Source organism: Acomys minous, assembly GCF_964271855.1.
Source record: "Acomys minous genome assembly, chromosome: 17".
In the NCBI taxonomy this organism is placed as follows: domain Eukaryota; kingdom Metazoa; phylum Chordata; class Mammalia; order Rodentia; family Muridae; genus Acomys; species Acomys minous.
Window position 1 is genome coordinate 56,638,375 of NC_140500.1, and position 22,730 is coordinate 56,661,104.

Sequence of the window (22,730 nt, forward strand, 5' to 3'; positions counted from 1 at the left end):
CAGAGCCTATCTTGCTATTAATGAAGGATCTTACTTTCAAGCACCTACCAAATTGTCCTACATTGACTGTTTTTTGTTTCGCTTCGTTTTGTTTTTCCTGTGCTGGGGAATCGAACTTAGGGCTTTATATACATATTAGGGAAACATCCTGTGGGTGGCCTATCATCAGTACCTCACATTTGCTCTCTCTCCATCTTTCTCCTTTGGATTTTTTTTTTTTTAAAGATTTATTTATTTATTTACTACGTATACAGATTTTGTTATAGATGGTTGTGAGCCGCCATGTGGGTGCTGGGAATTGAACTCATGACCTTTGGAAGGGCAGTCAGTGCTCTTAACCTCTGAGCCATCTCTCCAGCCCCTCCTTTGGATTTTTTTTGAGGCATGACCTTGCTAAGTAGCCCAGGCTGGTCTTAAACTTGTGTGGTCCTCCTGCCTTCACTGGAATTATAGGCCTGAAGCTGGCCTTTCTAAAGCATTTTCGATAGTATTTATGTAACAATAGCTTACACATTTCTGGGAACTTTTTTCTATTTTCTATTTTAGCTAAACACAACTGAGTCAATATTAGCACTGATTTTGGTTCCTTTGTGACAGGGTTTCATGTAGCCCACACTGACCTGAAACCTCTCCACCCCTAGAATGCTGGGATATAGGCGTACATTACACCAGGCTCAACAATAAAGATTATTACCTGATTAAATGATACGTTTATAAGCTGGCCACTAACAGAACAACTGTTTCTAGCTCTAATTAATTAAAAAAAAATCTGTGTGTATTTATTTAATTTCAAGGCTGACACCTGGCAGTCTGCCACAAATCACAAACCAGTAAAACTGCTGACAAGAGCTCTATGATCTGTCTTCATCTGTTAGAGTCCAGCAATCCAGAATTCCTGATAAACTGGGTGCGGTAGCACATGCCTGTAATCACAGCACTTAGGAGGCAAAGGCAGGCAGATCTCTGTGAATTCGAGGTCAGCCTGGTCTACAAAGAGAGTTCAGGATGGCCAGGTCTCTCGCACAGAGAAACCCTGTCTTGAAAACCAAAAAACCCAAAAGCAAAACAAACAGACAAAGTCGCCAGGAGGAAGGCAGGCCCTGTTAGCTGAGCTCTGCCCAGGCTGCTCTCCAATGGCCCAGGCTCTCCTTCCTCGTGGCTGTACTCAGCGGTCTGCTCTCTGTGCATCTCACAGCAGTGTTCTCAGAACACTGAACCAGAACCAGAATTATTTAGTGCTTGCTTTCTTTTCTTTCTTTCTTTTTAGGATTTATTTATTTATTATATATACAGTGTCCCCCTGCATGTACCACCTGCAGGTCAGAAGAGGGCACCAAATCTCATTATAGATGGTTGTGAACCACCATGTGCTTGCTGGGAATTGAACTCAGGACCTTTGGAAGAGCAGCCAGTGCCCTTAACCTCTGAGCCACCTCTCCAGCCCTGCTTGCTTGCTTTCTTCCTCTTTTTCCTTTCTTTCTGTTATTCCTCCAAGACAGGGTTTTTCTGTGTACCTCTGGCTGTCCTGGAACTTGATGTGTAGACCAGGCTGGCCTTGAACTCATAGAAATCCACCTACCCTTGCCTCCTTAGTACTGGGATTAAAGGTGTGCATCACCACAACCCAGTTTTTTTTTTAATAACTAAAAATTTCAGTAAAAAAAATCATTTTAGATATCTCATAGGAAAAACTAAGCCATTTTAGGATATTTTAAAAGCATTTTATTTATTTCTGATTTTTAAAAAAGTCAAATGAGGTAAATGGGAAATGTATTTTAGACTGTTTCACATAGATTGCAAAGAAAGAACCAGCAGAGATGAAGAACAAAAATAGTATCCCTGGATAAACCCACGTGTGTGGATGATGACTCAGGATGGCATAAATAACTTGTGAGGTGAAGCGAGTGATATTTATATCCTTCTGGAGGAAGGAAACAGTTCATTAATCAACTTCCAAAGCAGATATTATACAGCCTCAGTAAAGTCAAGTCCAACCGTTGTAGCCAAAGAAAATGCAGATTATTTAAGTTGAGTTTGCTTCTTTTTCATCTGAATCGTCATCCATCACCTAAAGCCAGAAAAGAAAGAGAATTCAAAAGCTAAGAAAAAGGTTAGACACTGTTATTTTGAACATCACTTGCCTACCTGAAATAGTCTATGACAATGCACAACACTCCTCAACAGACACAGACCCATCAACAGCCCAATGCACAAGTTCAGTCAGAACCTGGGATCCTAAGTTAATAAAAACAAACTAAACAATAAAAACATATAAAAGAACCTGGCCCCTTTTCTTAGTCTCAAAAGAGAGGCCTCTGGCAGCAGCACCTCAGCTGGGCAGACTGAAAATGGCTGGCATTCCTCAGTAAGAAGACTAACTAACTTCCCTGTTTTTAAAAAATGTGTTTGTGTGAGTGCATGCATGCGTGCGTGTGTATGATGGGGTGGTGCACATGCCTCGGGCACCTGTGGAGGTCAGAGGATAGCTTACTGGAGTCAATTCTCTCCTTTTACCTTTAGTGGGTTTCAAGGGTAGAACTTGGTGGCCAGGCTAGCACAGTAAGAACTTTTTCTTTGTCATTGTCATTGTTGTTGTTTTTCCAGACAGGGTTTCTCTATGTAGCCTTGGCTGTCCTGGACTCGATTTGTAAACTAGGCTGGCCTTGAACTCACAGAGCTCTTGCCTCTGCCTCCCAAGTGCTGGCATCACAGGTGTGCACCACCACACCCAGCTTGATAGCCTTTTCTTAAGAAAGCCCTGCTTCTTAGTGACAATCCCTTCAGTGTCACTGTGATAACCTTATTCACTTGGAGACAAAAAAACATCCCAAAATGCTACAGCCAAAGCCCAACTTGTACTAATTTCACTGTACAGCAGTACGCTTCCTTAGTGGCACACGCTTATAACCCCAGCTCTCAGGAGGCAGAGGCAGGGGGATTATGGGTTCCAGGCCAAGCTGGACTACACAGGAAGCTCCAGGCCAGCCTAGATTAGGGAGGGAGATTATTTCATTAAACAAAGACTGGGACCAGCAAGACGGCTCAAGGGAAAAGCCACTGCCAAGGCTGAAGGCCTGAATTCTATCCCTGAAACCCTCATAAAGAGGAAAGAGAGAACCATTTCCACAAGTTACCCTCTGGCTTGCACATGCACTCCAGTGTGCACACCCACATACACAAGCATGCACACACACTCACATACATGTAATAAGCAAATTTAATAAATTCTAGGTGTGGTGGCACACATCTGTAATCCCAGCGCTTGGGAGGCAGGAGTTCAAGGTCACCCTGTGCTACATGAAACCCATCTTAAAAGAAAAAAAACTGATGGTGGAGATGGAGAAGGGGCGGGATAAGAAGTGGGACATTATGTGAGTCCCTCCATCTATAACTGCGTGGGGCTGTGAACCCCTTCATAACATCTGCAACCAGGAGAGACTCGCCTATGGAGCGTTCCCAGATAAAGACGGGTTACAGACTTGGTCCCTTTTGCTGTTAAGCCCAGCTGCCTCAACGTTGCCTACCTGCTCTACGCCTTCCACTTCTGGAATATAAAACTGCAGCATGTTCTGAATCCCGCTTTTCAGGGTGATGATGGAGCTGGGGCAGCTGGTGCAGGAGCCCTGGAGCTTCAGCCGCACGATGCCATCTTCAAAGCCTCTGTAGATCACGTCGCCCCCATCCTCCTGCACAGTAGGCCTGTGGCCACGGACAGTCAGAACACATTTAAAACAACAGATGCCTTCAATGAAAAAGATTAAGACTGTTCATTGTTTTGTGCATGTGTTTCTGTGTGTGTGTGTACGTGTTTCTACATGTATGTGCTTGTGTGCACACACGTGTTTCTGTACGTGTGTGTGTGTAGTTCACTCACTGGAGTTCATGAGCATGCGCAGAGGCCAGAAGTGAACCCTGAGTGGCAGTCTAGGCACTGGGCACCTTGTTTCTTAGGGCAGGGTCTCTCACTGAACAGGAATCTGTGTAGTAGGCTAAACTCTTTCTGCCCTCGGCACTGGATCACAAAGACATCCCGTGCTGGCTTTCTTAATGTGAGTTCTGGGGACTGAACTTGACTGAGCTTACATGGCAAGCACGTGCATGTTCATGACACATGTGTAATCAGGTGAAACCTTCCAGAGTCACTTCCTTCTCTGTGTAGGTTCTGGGAATGGAACTCAAGTTAGCAGGCACCGATTGACTTTTCCTCCTGAGCATCCTCACTGGCCCTGAATTCTAACTTGAAACCACTCATGTGTCCAGCGTCTTTTCCTCTCTGTATGGCTCACTCTTGTTGAGTGTCAGAGCCCGTCCATCTCACGGCTGCACAGTATTCCACTATGCTAATGCGGGTGGCTACCTATCCTGCAGTTGATGGGTACCTGACATACACACGCAATGTGGCATCTTTTGGCACGGATAGGCACTGCCACTGGGAGACTGAATGTAAGCAGGCGTGAGGCTCACGCCTGAATTGCTAGCGCTGAAGCCAGGTGTTCAAGGGGAGACCGGGCTGCAAACTCAGTTCCCAGCCAGTCCAAGTTACACTGTGAGAACCTGTCTCAACAAAAGCGTAAGTACATAGATTTGGTAAACAAAGCTTTCCTAGGATTACCCATCCTTACAGCCCCCGGCAGAGAGGTGAGCAGCCCATGGCCTCCTGTTCTCATCACCTCTGCTGGCAATCAGCGTGGCTGGGACTTACGTGAGTAGGCAGCTGCGCGCTTCCATGTTAGCGGCTGTCTGCGGACTGTCTTTTGCCGTGTTCTTGCTCCAGCCTCTATTTTATTTTTTCCCTTGTCAATTTTTAGTTCTTGTGTATTCTGTCTTACACACTACAAATATCTTTAAAAAATTAAAAAATAAGATATTATTTTATGTGTAAGTGTATGTACCTGAGTACTGTATGTGTACAGAGCAGGAGGCCTGGAGGTCAGAAGACGGCATCGGATCCCCTATAACTAGTGCTACAGGTGGCAGTGAGCTCCCATGTGGACACTGGGAGCTGAATCTGGGTTCGGGTGAAGAGCAGGGAATGCTCCTAACCACACAGCCATCTCTTTGGTCTCCTAATTAAAAAAAAAAATTGTTTGGTGTACGTGTGTAAGCTTGCACACATACGCCACAGCAGCCGTGTGGAGGTGAGGACAACTTGTGAGAACTGGTTCTCTCCTTCCACCTTGTGGGTGCTGAGGCTAGAACCTGGGTTGTCAACCTGAGCACCGAGCACCTTCACCCACCAAACCACCTTGTCAGCCCTATGTACTATAATGTCTTTTGTGAGAAAGGCATAATTGTACAATTGCCTAATTTGTCTTTTCCTTGATTCTTCCAATTCTCTGTGTCCTTTGTGAATAAAAAATAAGCAACAAAATCTGCCTGTCCAAGGTCATGCAGACAGTAATTATTTTTGTTTTGTTTTATTGTTTGAGACAGGTTTTCTCTGTGCAGCTTTGGCTGTCCTGGAACTTGCTCTGTAGACCAGGCTGGCCTTGAACTCACAGAAATCTACCTCCCAAGTGCTGGGATTAAAGGTGTGTACCACCACCACCTGACATGGTATTAATTATTTTAATGTATGATACTTATTTGTTTGGGGTGTGTATATCCTGCTGTGTGCCTGTGAAGGCCACCGGATAACTTTCAGGAGTCAGTGTTTTCTTTCTACAATATGAGTCTCAGAGATGAAACTCAGGCCACCAAACTTGGCAACAAGTACCTCAGCCCAGGGAGCTGTCTCCCTGGCCCCACGCCATCTCATCTTAAGCATCCAGCATGATTTCTTTGTTGACCTAGAATGATACTGACACTCCACCCTTCCTCGACCCCCAGACTTGGCCTTTGGCACTCCTGACCAGCACTCTACCGCTGAGCAACACCCCAGCCTCAGCACAGCACTCTGGAGGCTGCAGTCCACTGCAGTGGGGTCCGGCATTCTTGGGCTGGGGATGTGGCTCCGCAGCAGAGCACGTGCTTGTGGAGCTCGCAGCGCACCAGACAGCAAACCCCTGACACTAGGTAAGGGCTGCTTCAGTGCACGAGCCATGCACGCACGACAGTAACACTTCACTCTTGCCGAGTGTTACACATAAGCCAACATTTACCCGATTGTTGAATCACATGTTAAAACTCTATCGTGCCTGGGTATGGTCGCTTACTCCTTTAATTCCAGCAATCAGAAGGCAGAGGCAGAGGGAGCTCTGTGACTTAGAGATCAACCACGTAGATAGAGAGCAAGTTTCAGGCCAGCCAGGGCTACATGGTAAGACCTTGTCTCAAAAATACATAAATACAAATAATTTCTTTTTTTTTCTTTTTCAAGACAGGGTTTCTCTGTGTAGCCTTGGCTGTATTGGACTCACTTTGTAGACCAGGCTGGCCTTGAACTCATAGCGATCCACATGCCTCTGCCTCCCAAGTGCTAGGATTAAAGGTGTGCGCCACCATGCCCAGCCTCAAATAATACATTTTAACTCTCTTTCCTGATTATTTTTATGCTTTGTTAGAGAAGTGTTGATTTCTTCACATAATTGTGTCTCTTCATCTCAGTCAAGCATTCCTCACTTTTTTTTTTTTTTAAGACTTATTTTTTATTGTATACAGCATTCTGCCTGCAGGTCAGAAGAGATGGTTGTGAGCCACCATGTGGTTGCTGGGAATTGAACTCACGACCTTTGGAAGAGCAGTCAGTGCTCCTAACCTCTGAGCCATCTCTCCAGCCCTCCTCACTTATTTTGAGTCTGTGCTAGTAGATGATTAGAGTATATTCCTGGTAGCAAATGCCCTCACTGTGTGGTGGCGTCTACAGCCGTCGGCACCCTGTCTTCTGGTGCCTGGGGAACGTCAGTAGCTCTGCTACTACACTGTCTAGCTGCTGTGCATTTCCGTCCTTATAGTGAAGTTCCGTGTCCTGAAAAGAAGCACGTAGTTGGTTTTCTCACATTTTGACAATGTCATCCTTTGTTAGCCTTTCTATGTACCTTTAAATGTTCCTGCAAATCCTCAGGCACAATGTCATCTTGTCAGTGTTTCCAATCCGCATTCTCTTGCACTGAACAAGTCCTCTTTTGTCTGCCTTCTACACGGCGGGCACTTTCAACATACCTACTGGCTGGTTTTGATTCTACTATGAATGATTACTTTTTCCCATGTCTCAAACAATGCCAAGACTAGAACACTTCTGTTCATACTCAGCTTCAATTTAAGTCACTTCTCATCTCCCCCCTCCTCTGCCCCTCCCGCCCTCCTTTTTTTTTTTTTTTGGCTTTTCAAGACAGGGTTTCTCTGTGTAGACTTGGCTGTCCTGTACTCACTTCGTAGACCAGGCTGGCCTCGAACTCACAGAGATCCACCTGTCTCTGCCTCCCTAAGTAGTGGGATAACAGACGTGTGCCACAGTGCCCGGCTTTCTCTTGCTTCTGTACATTTAACCCTCAGGACACTTCCTCCTTTCTGTGTGCTTCCACCCGGTTCTCACTACTGCTCTATATTCTGACATGAGCCGCTCTTCAGCTGTGTTGCATCTCACATGAAATTAATCTAAAGAGTTCTTAACTTATTATATTTTCAGTTCCATAAATATTATTATTTTCTTACAGATTCCTGTTCTCACAGGACTTCCTCATCTTTTCATTTATTTTATCTAACATCTTAATCATCTATCTTAAACACCAGCTACAGTATCTCTAATATACTTCTTTGTTCAGTTTCAAGGTAAAATTCAGTTTGTTTTTTTTTTTGGTTTTTTGTTTGTTTGTTTGTTTTTGGATAGGTCAACAAATTTAATAATTGCTTCCCAACTACTGGGACTAAAAGCATGTGCCACCACACCTGGCCACTTAGCCAGCCTCTTACTACTACATATCTAGGTTGTTTCTTTTTCTTTTCTTTTTTTATTATATTTTTTTCAAGATAAGAATTCTTTGTGTAACAGCTCTGGCTGTCTTGGAACTCTCTTTGTAGACCAGGCTGCCCTCCAACTCACAGAGATCCACCTGCCTCTGCCTCCGGCATGCTGGGGTTAAGGGCATGTGGCACCATGGTCAGCTTTAAGTTGTTTCTTTTCTTTTCTTGCTGCTTCTTCTCCTCCTCCTCCTCCTCTTCCTCCTCCTCCTCCTCCTCCTTCTTCTTCTTCTATTTCTCCTTTTTTGATTGATTTATTTACTATTTATACAGTATTCTGGCCGCATGTGTGCCTGCAGGGCACCAGATCTCATTATAGATGGTTGTGAGCCACCATGTGGTTGCTGGGAACTGAACTCAGGGTCCTTGGAAAAACAATGTTCTTAACCTCTGAGCCACCTCTCCAGCCCCTCTAAGTTGTTCCTTAAAATAACTAAAGAAGAAAATGTTTTCTTAAAAATCTGAACTTACTAGTCTGCTGTGAGAAAAATGGAGAAAGGCTGCCCATTAGTCTTATTTTTATTCTTGATTTTTAAGGTCTAACTGTGTGTACCAAGCTAGCCTCCTACTCACAGAGATCCTCCCACCTGTTTCCCTAGGGACCAGAAGCAGATGTCACAACGCCTGGCTTTTGTCTTTACCCTCTTTGGGCACTTGCTATGGTGATGCTATTCTCTTCACAAGCTCATGAACCCAAAGTGCACTCTCTCTCCTCAACATGGACTGTGAGGGGAGTTCCTCTAGACTGTCCATGTGGACAGCTGTAAAGACGGGACTGAATGCTGAGGCACAGGCTCGAAGTTCAGGTGCAGTGACGGCTTTACACTGGTCATCTGGAGCTCTGCTGCAGTCTCCTGCTTCAATGAGACCTGTCTCCAGAGCACTAGGTTGTAGGCGTAGGGGGCTGAGGGTGGAGTGAGGGGTGCCAATACATACCGTATTCTAGTGTCCAGGAGCTCTTTAATCATTGCTACAACTTCATCATCTTCTTCAGAACCTAGAAAAAAATTATAAATAAGAGAATTAAACTGGGTGTGGTGGCCCACGCCTGTAATCCCAGCACTCGAGAGGCAGAGGCAGGTGGATCTCTGTGAGTTCGAGGCCAGCCTGGTCTACAAAGTGAGTCCAGGGCAGCCAAGGCTACACAGAGAAACCCTGTCATTCAAAAATAGTCTAAAACAACTACAGAAGAATTGACACTTGCTTGTTCCTTGGAGCACTCCTGAAGAGCTAACAGCTGTTCACTCTAAGTGAAAGCAAGTTCATGCCTTATGTATGGTCTTTCTGAATTCTCAAAAATTTTCTTAATTAAAATTTTTAGTTTTGTATAACAGATACACACAAATTTTAAAATTGAGAAAACAGACTATATGTAGTTCTATATGAAGTTTTGTCCCTTCTAGAATTGGTTCCAGGGACAAATACATTCAAGGATAAAAATACTCCCGCTGCTCTTGGTTGTCCCCCAGAACTGGACGGTACGGTCCTCCGGCTGACGACAGCACACGCACTGGTCGCAGGGTGCAGAGAACAGAAGCTGGAGCTGAGACTGATGTCCCCTCCCTGCTGCTGGCTGGCCCACAGTGCCGGCGTGCAGAGGCTGCTGGGGAGAACTGTGTCAGCCATCTCACTCAGCTGTGGACCCCACTGCTACACTACTGACCAGCCAGGCCACCAGTGAGACAGCGGCAAGCCTGATGCGGGGTAACCAATGCTTTCTGATTGGAACTGAGCCCAGCTCCACAGGCGGGAAGTTGTATCTGCTATTGCAGCTGGGTCAAAACCCTGCGGCAGGAAGGTCATGGGCCCCTGTGGGGACGCTACAACTGTTTTACTAACTATGCACGATGTGCTCACCAATTTTCTCTTGAAATAATCATGTTTATGCCCACGGATTAGGGTTGTTATCTGCTTTGGTCAGAGAAGCTTCTTCATGCAGTAGGTTAAAGTTACTCAGGGACTCACAACTTGTCAAAGCTGAGACTAAGTGACTGTTGAACGCTCAGCCCTAAATGGTTGTCCCCAGCACGACTTGAGCCCATCATGGGGTGTTGGGGGAGGGGCAGAAGGACAGTAAGGGCTGGAGGATGGAGTGGAGAGCTGTAGACCACTATCTGGCTGTTCTTCCAGAAGACCTCGGTTTAATTCCCAGCATCCGCATGGTGGCTCACAACTGTTTGTAACTCCTCTCCTGGCCACCACTGGCACGTAACAGTGGCCTCAAGGCACACAAATGGTACACGGACGTAGATGCTGGCCAAATACCCATATACATGTTCTGGTCCCTGAACACGGAGGGGGGAGGGTCTCATGAGGCCCCACCCTCCCTGAGGACCTACATGAAGTTATGGCCGGGGAAGAAGGACATTGTCCACAGAGGTGTCACCACTGGTAAGGTGCCAGAGCTCCAGCAGGTCACCCACCTGTGCTTCTGTAACCCTAACTAGCCTCACCTGAGTCACTCACATGACCAAACAGCATGAGGGTGGGGCCGGGGCTAGCTGGAAAAAGGACAAGAACTGTTAGGAGTGAGGAAGACAGGAAAGAGTGACAAGGGTGATTATGAAAAAACACATCACATACGTGTTTAAAAGGCCACAGTGAAACCCGTAATTATGTATAATTAAAATATTCTAGTAAAAAACAAAATCCACATTCTGGTCAAGTCTGAAATCAAGGCAAATACAAATAAAGTAGGAAGTACAGTAACAGATAGATAAGCACCGATGACCCAAGGCGAGGCTACCTGCTTCTCCTGGAGGCGTTTCCTCAGTCACTAGGGGTAAGCCAGACGTAAAGAAGTCCATAATCGTTGCATAAATATCCGGTTTCAGTAAATTCCAATCTAATCCTTCATTCTCCTATAATCACGTTGAAGGAACATGTAACATGTCCAGCCAAGTACAAAACAAATCCAGATCCCCACCCCAGATCTTACTTTAGTTAATTAATTAATTTATCTCTGAGACTGCAGCTTGACTGGCATGGAACTCACTATGCAGACCAGACTGACGGTGAACTCACAGAGGACCGCCTACCTCCACCTCCTGAGTGCTGGGGTGAAAGGTGTGTGCCACCACACCCAGGCCACGGTACAACTGCAGAACAGTGAACCATGCAAATGCACACGTGTATCTGAAATCAGTCTTATGTGAACATGTGTCAAAAGAAAGACTGTGCACACCCCCCTTTCAGAGAGGGCCTGGGCCCTATGTCATCGGACAGACACATGGGTAATTTGTTCATAATGCCTACTTGGTTCCCTTCCTACTCCATCAACTCACAGAAAAGAATTAGTGAAAATACTATGTAGGAGCAGGCAAGATGGCTCAGTGGGAAAAGGCGCTTGCCACCAAGTTTGCCAACCCAAGTTCAGTGCCTGGGACCCACACCGTGGGAGGAGGGAACGGCCTCCTGTCAGCTGACCTCTGACCTCCATGTGCCCTTCATTTAACTTGGTAAATGAAGTAAACATCACCTGAGGTTTTAAAAAAAATGTACTTATTTTATTTTACATGCATGGATGTTTTGTCTGCATGTATGTCTATGTACCATGTGTGCGGCTGGTATCCACTGAGGTCAGGAGAGAGCACTGGATGTCCTGGGACTGGAGTAGCAGATGGCTGTAAGATGCTGTGTGGGAGCTGGAAATCTAAACTGCGTTCTCTGCAAGGGCAGCCAGTGCTCTTAACTGCTGAGCTATTTCTCCAGCCCCTCACCTGAGATTTTAATACCATGTGTTATTAAAAACCTTAGCATAGTAAGAATGAAAAGTCTGCTGGGCACGGTGGCGCATGCCTTTAATCGCAGCACTTGGGAGGCAGAGGCAGGTGGATCTCTGTGAGTTCGAGGCCAGCCTGGTCTACAGAGTGAGTTCAGGACAGCCAAGGCTACACAGAGAAACTCTGTCTCAAAAACCAAAAAGTGAAAAGTCTACATTGGGGTGGTGGCACATGTTGTAATGTCAGCAACAGGGGCGGACAAGGAAGGAAGGCCACAGGTTTCAGCCAACCTGTACTACACAGCAAGACTATGAAAGATAAGACTGAAAACCAGAGAACAGTGAAAATTCTAGCCAGGAGGTAGTGGTGAATGCCTTTAATCCCAGCACTCAAGAGGCAGAACAGGCTGATCTCTGTGAGTCTGAGGCCAGCCTGGTCTATGGAGTGAGTTCCAGGGCAGCGGAGTGAGTTCCAGGGCAGCCAGGGTTACACAGAAAAACACTGTCTTGAAAAAGGAAGGAAGGAAGGAAGGAAAGAAAGAAAGAAAAAAAAGACAGAAAATTCTGGAGCGGGGCACTGGACTCAGAAAAAGCTAAAAACCGGCTAGTCTTGTTTTATGCTCTGATAACTGTACCTTTGTGACTGTGATGAAATCAGGCCCAAAGAAGACACTTTTCACCCCTTCAATTCTGAATAACTGCCTGCAAATACAGAACAGGAAATACACATAATGAGAGAAGGCACACATATGCAGAAGGAGAGAGAAATGTCACGCTGCTCCCCGGTTAAAATGCTACTGATGTAAGATAGCTGTTCCTGCTTCTCCCAGGCTCACCTGCCTCACTCTAGGTATTTGGCCAAAAACAACCACACATTTGCTTCTCAAAGAGGCACGGGAATATCAACATCAGGGTTTTTTGGTTTTTTTTTTTTTTTTTTTTTTTTGGTTTTTTTGCCCCTCCACCCCCAACCTGAACATGTCTGTCGCCCGGGCAATTAGTGAAAAGGCTGGGGTATATGCAGAAAATGCAGGGCAGTGTCACGTGAAGAAAGAGGGCACCACCACAGACCCACTGACAAAGGCGACTGAAAGTCTTCCTCAAGTGGGACACACTGATGCTCACTTGCTAAGTGCCAGGTTCTAGAGGACACAGACAGCCTGGCCTCTTCTCAGGAATTTACAGCAAAAACAGTCCCTAAAATAGCTCAGGGACTACAACAAAGAAAAGATCAGTTTGCTTAGCTGGAGATGATAAACTCTACGAATACAAGAAACAGGATTTTTTTCCTGGTGGAGGTGGTAAAAAAAAAAAAAAACCTGAACCCAGGGCCTAATCCATGCTCAATGGGAGCCCTATATCCCAGGTGAAGCTGTGTTTTGCTTTGTTTTTTTTGGTGTGTGTGTATGGGCGGGGAGACTCGCTGTGTAGCCTAGGCTAGCCTCAAACTTCCAGTCCTTCTATGACACCTAGGTGTATGGGCGGGGAGACTCGCTGTGTAGCCTAGGCTAGCCTCAAACTCCCAGTCCTTCTATGACACCTAGGTGTATGGGCGGGGAGACTCGCTGTGTAGCCTAGGCTAGCCTCAAACTCCCAGTCCTTCTATGACACCTAGGTGTATGGGCGGGGAGACTCGCTGTGTAGCCTAGGCTAGCCTCAAACTCCCAGTCCTTCTATGACACCTAGGTGTATGGGCGGGGAGACTCGCTGTGTAGCCTAGGCTAGCCTCAAACTTCCAGTCCTTCTATGACACCTAGGTGTATGGGCGGGGAGACTCGCTGTGTAGCCTAGGCTAGCCTCAAACTCCCAGTCCTTCTATGACACCTAGGTGTTGGGCTTATGGACATGTAGCACCACAGTAGGCTACACTAACATTTTTTTAATGTAAACATCCCTAGGCAAACCTTGTATGCCTGTGTGTGTGTTTCCTGAAGTTATATTCTTTAAAAAACAAAAAACAAAAAACAACCCAGCATGGAGCTCTGAAATCAATTAAATAGTGATGAGGACTTCAGAACATTTAATAAAACAAAAGTAAACTGAATACCAAAATTAAATGTTAAAGTAAGATAATCTCTATTACTTGTTGTTCTTTTTAAAAGTAATTATATTATATTATATTATATTATTTGGTTTTTTGAGACAGGGTTTCTCTGTGTAGCCTTGTCTGTCTTGGACTCACTTTGTACCAGGCTGGCCTCAAACTCACAGTGATTCACCTGCCTCTGCCTCCTGAGTCCTGGGATTAAAGATGTGTGCCATCATGCTCAGTTTTTATTTTTATTTATATGTATACATGTCTGAGTGTATGCACATGAGTGTAGTGTCTGAAGAGGCCAGAAGAGGGCACTGGATCCCCTTGGAACTGGAGTAAGAGCTGAAAATTTGAACTCGTTGGTCTTAAGCACCTCACTTATTACCTATTATACAAGTGCAAAGCGTGGAAACACCCATCAAACACTTGCTTTATGCAAGCATACACACAGGTATGTACACTGAGTTATACACATTTCCTACTGTTGTTGGTATTAAAAGCATAGAAAATAAATGCTCTACGGTGCATTCTGAGAAAAGGCATGTTTAAGTCAGAAAAATTGTACACATTTATCAACCAGAAATTTGAAAAACCATTTCTGAGCTTCCCTTGTGCCTGGCCTGGATGAGGTCTACAGCACACAGGCCATCACGGAGGGGGCCTGTGCTGGCCTCTTCATGTGCGCCACAAGCAGCGTCAGCACAGAGACTTCCTTTGGTGTTAGAGTGCCGCTCAGCGGCAGAGCATGTATTTAGCATGTACAAGACCCTGTAGTCAGTTGCTTTCTGGCACAGAACAAAGAAATAAGGAAGGAATAAAAAAGGGAGGGAGGGAGAGCGGGGTCAGGGGGTGGGGTGGGGCTCTGCGGACACTGACTCCAGTGTCTTGTTTGAATGCTTTCCCTGGCTGTATGTTCAGAAGAGGCTTGGCATGCGTTACCACTCTGCCACATATCATGTGTCTTGTGACCTTAGAAACTGTCCTCATTGATTTTAAAAGGTCACATCACATCCGACAACTGTAGACATTTTATGGTCCCAAATGACAGTCTAGAACCTTAGCTACCCTTGCTTACAAAATGAAAGCAGCAGGGCTGGAGAGATGGCTCAGAGGTTAAGAGCACTGCCTGCTCTTCCAGAGGTCCTGAGTTCAATTCCCAGCAACCACATGGTGGCTCACAACCATCTATAATGAGATCTGGTGCCCTCTTCTGTCATGCAGGGATGCATGCTGCTACAGCACTGTATATATAACAAATAAATACATCTTTTAAAAAAAACTACCCCCCCAAAAAAAAAACCCAAAATAAAAGCAGCACCTTTTCATGGTCCTTGAAAATCAGAGTTTAAGTTGGGCAGAGTGGCACACATCCCTAATCCCAATATCAAGGAAGAGGAGGCACCAAGCTCAAGGCCAATTTCCATTACACCTGTGAGTTTGCGACTAGCCTAGGTTGCAAGACATGCCAATCTCAAAAATATCTGAAAAGTGCTGAGGAAGACCTGGTGGATAAAGTCCATGGCACACAAACATGAAGACCCGAGTCCAGCTTCTTAGCAGACATGTGAGAAAGCGGAGCCTGGCAGTATGTACTTGTAGGCCCACACTTGAGGGACAGAGGCAGGAGGAGCCAGGCTAGCTGAATAAGTGAGCAGCAGGTTCAGTGAGGGACCCTGGCTAAAGAATAAAATGGGGAGCGATAGAGGACAGCCCATGTTGACTTCTGGCCTTTGTGTGAACGCACACTCACACAAGCTCATACTCGGACCCCCCCCTCCCCCGCCCCATGTATATACACACACATTAATTATTTTTTTTAACATTTAGAATTTTAAAGATTTGGGTCAGAAATTTATCATAACTACCCACTTGGTGGACTTTTCTTAAGTAAAATTAATAGTAGTAGGATAAAAACTTAAGTACTCTTGCTAGAGCTAGAGCTGCCAAATGTGCTGCGCTATGCAGAAGGTCTTTGTGACTTCACTTCAATCCTTCTAAACCCAGCCGCGCCACACAATGACCCAGCACTGCCGGGCTGCCTGACCCACAGGGCGCCACACAATGTCCCAGCACTGCCGGGCTGACTGACCCACAGGGCCACACACAATGTCCCAGCACTGCCGGGCTGCCTGACCCACAGGGCCACACACAATGTCCCAGCGCTGCCGGGCTGCCTGACCCACAGGGCCACACACAATGTCCCAGCGCTGCCGGGCTGCCTGACCCACAGGGCCACACACAATGTCCCAGCGCTGCCGGGCTGCCTGACCCACAGGGCCACACACAATGTCCCAGCGCTGCCGGGCTGCCTGACCCACAGGGCCACACACAATGTCCCAGCACTGCCGGGCTGACTGACCCACAGGGCGCCACACAATGTCCCAGCACTGCCGGGCTGCCTGACCCACAGGGCCACACACAATGACCCAGCGCTGCCGGGCTGACTGACCCACAGGGCCACACACAATGTCCCAGCGCTGCCGGGCTGCCTGACCCACAGGGCGCCACACAATGTCCCAGCGCTGCCGGGCTGACTGACCCACAGGGCGCCACACAATGTCCCAGCGCTGCCGGGCTGACTGACCCACAGGGCGCCATACAATGTCCCAGCACTGCCGGGCTGACTGACCCACAGGGCCACACACAATGTCCCAGCACTGCCGGGCTGCCTGACCCACAGGGCCACACACAATGTCCCAGCACTGCCGGGCTGACTGACCCACAGGGCCACACACAATGTCCCAGCACTGCCGGGCTGCCTGACCCACAGGGCCACACACAATGTCCCAGCACTGCCGGGCTGACTGACCCACAGGGCCACACACAATGTCCCAACACTGCCGGGCTGCCTGACCCACAGGGCCACACACAATGTCCCAACACTGCCGGGCTGCCTGACCCACAGGGCGCCACACAATGTCCCAGCACTGCCGGGCTGTCTGACCCACAGGGCCACACACAATGTCCCAGCACTGCCGGGCTGCCTGACCCACAGGGCGCCACACACAATGTCCCAGCACTGCCGGGCTGCCTGACCCACAGGGCGCCACACACAATGTCCCAGCACTGCCAGGCTGCCTGACCCACAAGGCGCTGCTTTGCTTCTTGGTAAAAGCCAGCAGAAACAGTACCTGGCCAGAGGAGAACGGAAAGCCGCAGCTGGCGTGGGGAAATCCATGGTCCTCGTCTCAAGAACTGGCTTTCCTGGTATAAACTTTAAGCTGTTGGGATTTGGGGTGTCTTGTGTTTGAATAAACATGAGTCGTACTGAAAAAGAGAAAGTGTGTTATGCTAGAAAGAAATAGTTTAAGTTTGGACAACAAAGTGCTCTTTTAAAAAGGATTTATTTGTTTGTTTGTTTGTTTGTTTTATATGTATGAATGCTCCACCTGCATGTGTGTATGTTCCACGTGCCAGCAGTGCTGCAGAAGCCATCAGACCCTATAGGATGCAATCACAGATGGCTATAAGCTACCATGTGGATGCTGGGAGTCACGCCTAAACCTTCTGCAAGAGTAGCAAGTGCTCTAACCATTGAGCATCTCTCTAGCTCCCCAAAGTGCTTGTTTTAGAGAAACAGAAGTAAGACAAATTAGAGAAAAAAGATACGCCCCACCCCCACCACACTTTATTTCCTATGCTGACCTAAAAAGTTAAAATGCTTGAACTTTGATGCTTAAGCATTTCATTAAAATGCCTGTGCCTACGTGGGTGTGGTAACACATGCCTGTGATCCCAGCCCTTGGGAGGCAGAGGCAGGCTGATCGCTGTGAGTTCGAGGCCAGCCTGGTCTACAAAGTGAGTCAAGGATACTCTGAAACTCTGTCTCAAAAAACAAAACCAAATAAAATAAAATATCTGTGCCTTCAATAAAAAAGAGTCTGCTTTTAAAGGGAACAGTTTTGGAAATAAAATTTTAATGAAAAACAGCCACTACTTTCTATTCTGAACCAGTCATTTTTTGTGGGTTTGCTTGTTTGTTTGTTTGTTTGTTTGAGACAGCGTCTCCCTGTGTAGCCTTGGCTAGCCTGGAACTAACTATGTAGACCAGACTTGGCTTCAAACTCACAGAGGCCTGCCTCTGCCTCCTCGAGTGCTGGGACTAAAAGCATATGCTACCAAGCCTGGCTTTGTTTTTGCTTGTTTGTTTGTGTTTTTGCTGTTGTCTTAATAATTTACTCGTAACTAAGGTTACCGTATTCATTAGGTACCCCTTTGAATCTGAAGGATGAAATCTTCAAGAATTGACAAATTCTTGAGCTGGTGAGATGGCTCCTGCTGGCTACCAAGGCAAACACCTGGGCTCAGTCCCTAGCACCCACGTGGTAAAAGAGATCCGACTCAAGCAAGCCCACGCATACAGTGTGACACATGTACAAATTAATTTAAAAAATTTTTTAATAAAGAAAACTTTAAAATGTCTTTTATGATCAGTATCTCTAGCACTGTTCCATGGGTTTCTGCAACAATTTTCTCGGAAGAGGTGAAACCGTACCTGAGTTATACAAGGGTGGGCGCAGCGGGAAAAGCGGTCTCCATGCATATTGGTGCAGGAGTTGTTTCTTAAAGCCGTGTGGAGTCACATGACAGAACCTACATGGAAAACAAACAATGAGTGACAATGTAAGGAATGGAATCTGCTTGGTTGTTGTTTTGAAACCGGGTCTCACTCTGTCACCAAGGTGGCCTCATGAACTTCCGTGATTTCTTGCCTCTGCAGTCATAGACAGGATAGCCACACCCAGCTGGCGATATGATCTTTTAAAGTCAATTTATATTTCTCTTGTGTATGTAAAACAGCTAAGGTTTAAGAATAACCAGCAATAAGCCATTAGAGAGTTAACTTTCCATTTTCTATTGGCAACATTATTTCTACTTCAGCAAATAATACAAACAATTAAAAAGGAAGGTAAAGGCCCTGGAGATGGCTCAGCACTTAAGTAAGTGCACTTGCTGCTCTTGTAGAAGGTCTGAGCCCCAGCACCTGCCTGGTAGCTCCTAATTGTATACAGCTCCAGTTCCAAGTGATCCAAAGCCCTCTTCTGACCTGCTTAGGTGTCAGGCATGTAGAGGCACACATACGTACATTCAGGAAAAACATGCATATGCATAAAATAAAATGCTGGGTGTGGTGGTACATGTCAGTAATCCCAGCACTCAGGAGGGCAGGGGCAGGCAGATCACTGTGAGTTCGAGGCCAGCCTGGTCTACAAAGCAAGTCCAGGGCAGCTAGCGCTACACAGAGAAACCCTATCTCGAAAAACCAAAAATAAAAAATTAAAAAATAAAAACACTGGTAATACACATTAACATCCAGGCATCAGGAACAAAAATGTCCTAACAAAATAGCCCCAGACCCTCAATCACATGATGGCTTGCTTTTTCATTTTCTCCTCCTTTTTTGGTTTTTCATGACAGGTTTTCTCTGTGTAGCTTTGGCTGTCCTGGAACTCACTCTGTAGACCAGGCTGGCCTCATAACTTAGAGATCTGCTTGCCTCAGCCTCCTGAATGTTGGGATTAAAGGCATATGCCATCAATGCTGGCTTACTTTTTCTTTTAAAAGGTTAAAAACTAAACCAGTCAGTGATGGTGCACGCCTGTAAATCCTAGCACTCAGGGAAGCAGGGGCAGGCAGATCTCTGAGTTCGAGGCCAGCCTGGTCTACAAAGAGAGGCCAGGACAGCCAAGGCTACCCAGAGAAACCTGTCTCGAAAAACAAAAACAACAACAACAACAACAAAGTAAAAAGCTGGAGCGTGGCTCAGTAGTATATAAGGGGCTTGCCTAGAATTTGCAAAGGCCTCAGTTTGAGCTTTGGGGGGTAGAGGGTGGGGCTGGGGGAGTGAGGGTGGGGTGGGGAAAAAAAGAGTAAAGAATGGGTATCCTGGAGCAAAAATCTGAAATGTTCTAAGCTTGGACCCATTCCATACCTGACCTCATGTAAGGGGCCTGCCAAAGCCCACTAGAAACAACACATACAATTTCCATTATGGGTAAGGGAAAAAGGAGATCATGAAAAAAATAAGTCTTGTGTTTACACTTGAGTTCTATCCCCTGGTACCTCACTAAGTACAAATGTCCTAAAGCCTACAGCCGGAAACTCCACTGGATGATATATTTAGGATAAAGGACACTCCCCTCCACCACAAGTCTAAAGTCTAACTGCACATAAACAATGGCCTCTACACTGCAGAGCTGCCCACAGTCAGTATGTGTGATGGGAAACACTAACCCAGGGCTGGAGCCTCGGTCCACTCTGGCAGAGAAGCACTGACGGGCTGTTTTCAACACTTCATCAAAGTAAAAACAAAGGGAGCTTTGAAAATAACTGCTACCAGAAAAGGAAATAAAAGCACAATTTAGTCGGATTCCAGTTACTTTTTAAATTTTCTTTCTTAATTTTGAGAGGGTCTGGCTGTATAGCCCAGGCTGCCTAGAATTTTCTTTGTACAATAGGCTGGCCTTGAACACACAGCAATCTACCGGCCTTAAGTGTTTACTTAAAATTGTCCTCTGAGACCCCTTGTTGGGGCAAAGAACAGAAGAGAAAAACAGCCCAAGAGTAAAAACACCATGCCTTTGAGGCCTGAAGGAAGGCAAATTGTTGGAGTAAAAACAGTGCCCTAGGGCCAGGTAGTGGTGGCGCATGCCTTTAATCCCAGCACTTGGGAGCAGAGGCAGGAGGATCTCTTGTCAGTTCGAGGCCAGCCTGGTATCTGGAGCGAGTTCCAGGACAGCAAGAATTGTTACACAGAGAAACCCTGTCTTGAAAAACCAACCAACCAACCAACCAAACAAGCAACCAAACAAAACAGTGCCCTGAACACAGCTGGGAAGCCACCCATTCCCAGGCACCTTTCCAAAATACAAGACTCAGGTACCGTTAAGTCCCACAACATAAAAATACCCGTGACACCAATGGCTAAGTAGAAGACAGTCCAGCTTGGACCCCCTCCATCCCCCCAGTCCCCAGCTAACTGTCTTGGTCCCCGGGGCTCCCCCAGGGCATGCTTGCTTGCCGTCTCCCACCTTTACAGTTTGCTGTATAGCACTTGTTTGAAACAAAAGCCATGCATTCTAGATCACTCTCCCTTAGGAACACCTTTCAAAGCAGGCACATACCAGGCCACACAGTAGGTGGCAGCTGTTATCACTATGCAGTAACCAGTAACTGCCCGTTAACTGAAGGGGTGGGGTGGGTGCCTCATAAATAGTCCAGGCTGGCCTTGAACTCCTGGCCTTCCTGCCTTCACCTCTCAAGTGTTGCTGGGGTGACAGGTGTGGGGGCTCACGAGATGCATTTGAAACTTCAAGCATTCTGTTAGGCCCTTTTCCACAGGAGTCACCGCGGGCCTGACAGACATCTGGGCGAGTGGCTCTGGAAGAGGAACAGGGCGCGGCTGGCATAGGCCTGGGCGGTGGGGTCCCCTCCGAGCCGTGACCTTGGACGTGCCTTCCGGGAAAGGGAAGGAAACGACCCCGGGAACGTTCTCCCCTTCGGAATCCCCACGGGATTCCCAAGGGGACGGGACTCCGGGGAGGGTGGCCGGCCTGGGGCCCTGGATCCAGGACAAGGCTCCTCCTTTCAGACGCCTCCCTGTGAGAGGGCGGCGGCAGGGAACGGTTGGCCCGGGCGCTGACACCTACCGCCTGCACAGCCGGGACACACCGACCGCAGCTCCCCATGCCCGCTCGGCCGCCGCCATCACTTCAGTGCTACTGCGCTTGCGCGGACACGCCTTCCTCCAAGTCCTACGCAGACTCAGGCCTCGGGGAGAGGGCGGTCACTGGAGCTGGGTCCTCTACTGGTCGAGGACCATGTTGCGGTACTGCGGTGGGGCTGTCTTTTCCCCTTGTTTTACTGAAAATAGATTTCCTCCCTCACATAATATATCCTGATTAGTTTCCTTCCTTCTACTTCTCCCAGTTTTCCTACCACTCCTCTCCGGATCCTCCCTCTTTCTGTCTCTCATTAGAAAACAAACAGGCTTCTAAGGGAATATAATATACAACATAATACAATATGATGCGATAACACAAAAACTAACGAATCAGAATGGGAAAAAAACAAACAGAAGAAAGGAGCCTAAGAAAATTCATAAGAAAACACAAATAAATGCAGAGACCCACCTGCTCACATGCTCAAGAATCCCATGAAAACACAAAACTGGAAGCCATGAAATACATGTAAAAGACCTATAGGGCAAAAGGGAGAGGGAGGAAAGAGAGATAAAACAAACATATACACACATATACATATGTATATATGTGTGCATGTATCAAAAAGGGTGTAATCACACACACACACACACACCCTGACTTAACATTATGAGGTAAGGAACTTTCAAAGATGCTGTTGAGTTTGTTGCCTGCTGGGCATGTGGCCTATGCTTAGGAATAGTTTGTCTCCCCAGTGAGACTCCCTTGGAGAAAACTCGATTTTCATTTGCCAGTGGTTATCAATTGGAAGACAGCTGCTGGGTTAGTGATAGGGGAGCACATGTCCACTTTCCCTTTTTCAGCTCTAGGACCCCATCTGAGGCAGACTCTTTCAGGCCCTGTGCAGGGTGCCTCAGTCTCGGGGAGTTTGTGTGTGGTGTGCACGTAGCCTGCTGATTGACAGCCTTGTTTTCCTGGTGTTCTCCACCCCCTCTGGCTCATACACGTTTTCTGCCCTGTAGGTTATCTGAGTCTTGAGGGGAGGGAGTTGATGGGGGCGTCTGGTTTGGGGCTGAGTGTCCCAAGATCTCTTACTCTCTGCTTACTGTTTGGCTGCTAGCAGAATGTCAGTAGAGTCGTTTTACTGGTATATTCTTTTAGTACCCTGGTCCCTGGGCTATCTGGTTTCAGAATCTTGGTCACCCAAGCAGGGCCAGGTGTTGGCTCTATCTCCAGGAACGGGCCTTACTTCAAATCAGATATAGGTTGGTGACTCCCTCAAGCTTCGTGCCAACATTGCACTAGCGCATCTTGCAAGCAGGACACCATTGTAGATCAGAGGGGTTTGTTTGTTTTTCAAGACAGGGTTTCTTTGTGTAACAGCCCTGTCCTTGGACTTACTTTGTAGACCAGG

At 46.9% G+C, this 22,730-nt stretch overlaps 1 protein-coding gene across 3 annotated transcripts; it reads right to left on the minus strand.

Annotated features, from left to right (window-relative positions):
- Positions 1-1,699: 1,699 nt before the first annotated feature.
- Positions 1,700-21,431, minus strand: NFU1 (NFU1 iron-sulfur cluster scaffold). Of its 3 annotated transcripts, none has more exons than XM_084766012.1 (9): positions 21,305-21,402; positions 19,890-19,988; positions 18,151-18,248; positions 16,787-16,922; positions 12,256-12,322; positions 10,646-10,760; positions 8,836-8,896; positions 3,525-3,699; positions 1,700-2,068 (listed from the first exon to the last, which is right to left on the minus strand). In XM_084766012.1, the coding sequence occupies exons 1-9, from the start codon at positions 21,361-21,363 to the stop codon at positions 2,024-2,026; spliced, it is 855 nt and encodes a 284-aa protein (XP_084622138.1). In that variant the 5' UTR covers positions 21,364-21,402; the 3' UTR covers positions 1,700-2,023. The 3 variants fall into 3 exon arrangements, with proteins under 3 accessions (XP_084622138.1, XP_084622139.1, XP_084622140.1); XM_084766013.1 differs by having other exon boundaries at positions 19,890-19,985; positions 21,305-21,396; XM_084766014.1 differs by lacking the exon at positions 19,890-19,988 and having other exon boundaries at positions 21,305-21,431.
- Between the last annotated feature and the right edge of the window lie 1,299 nt (positions 21,432-22,730).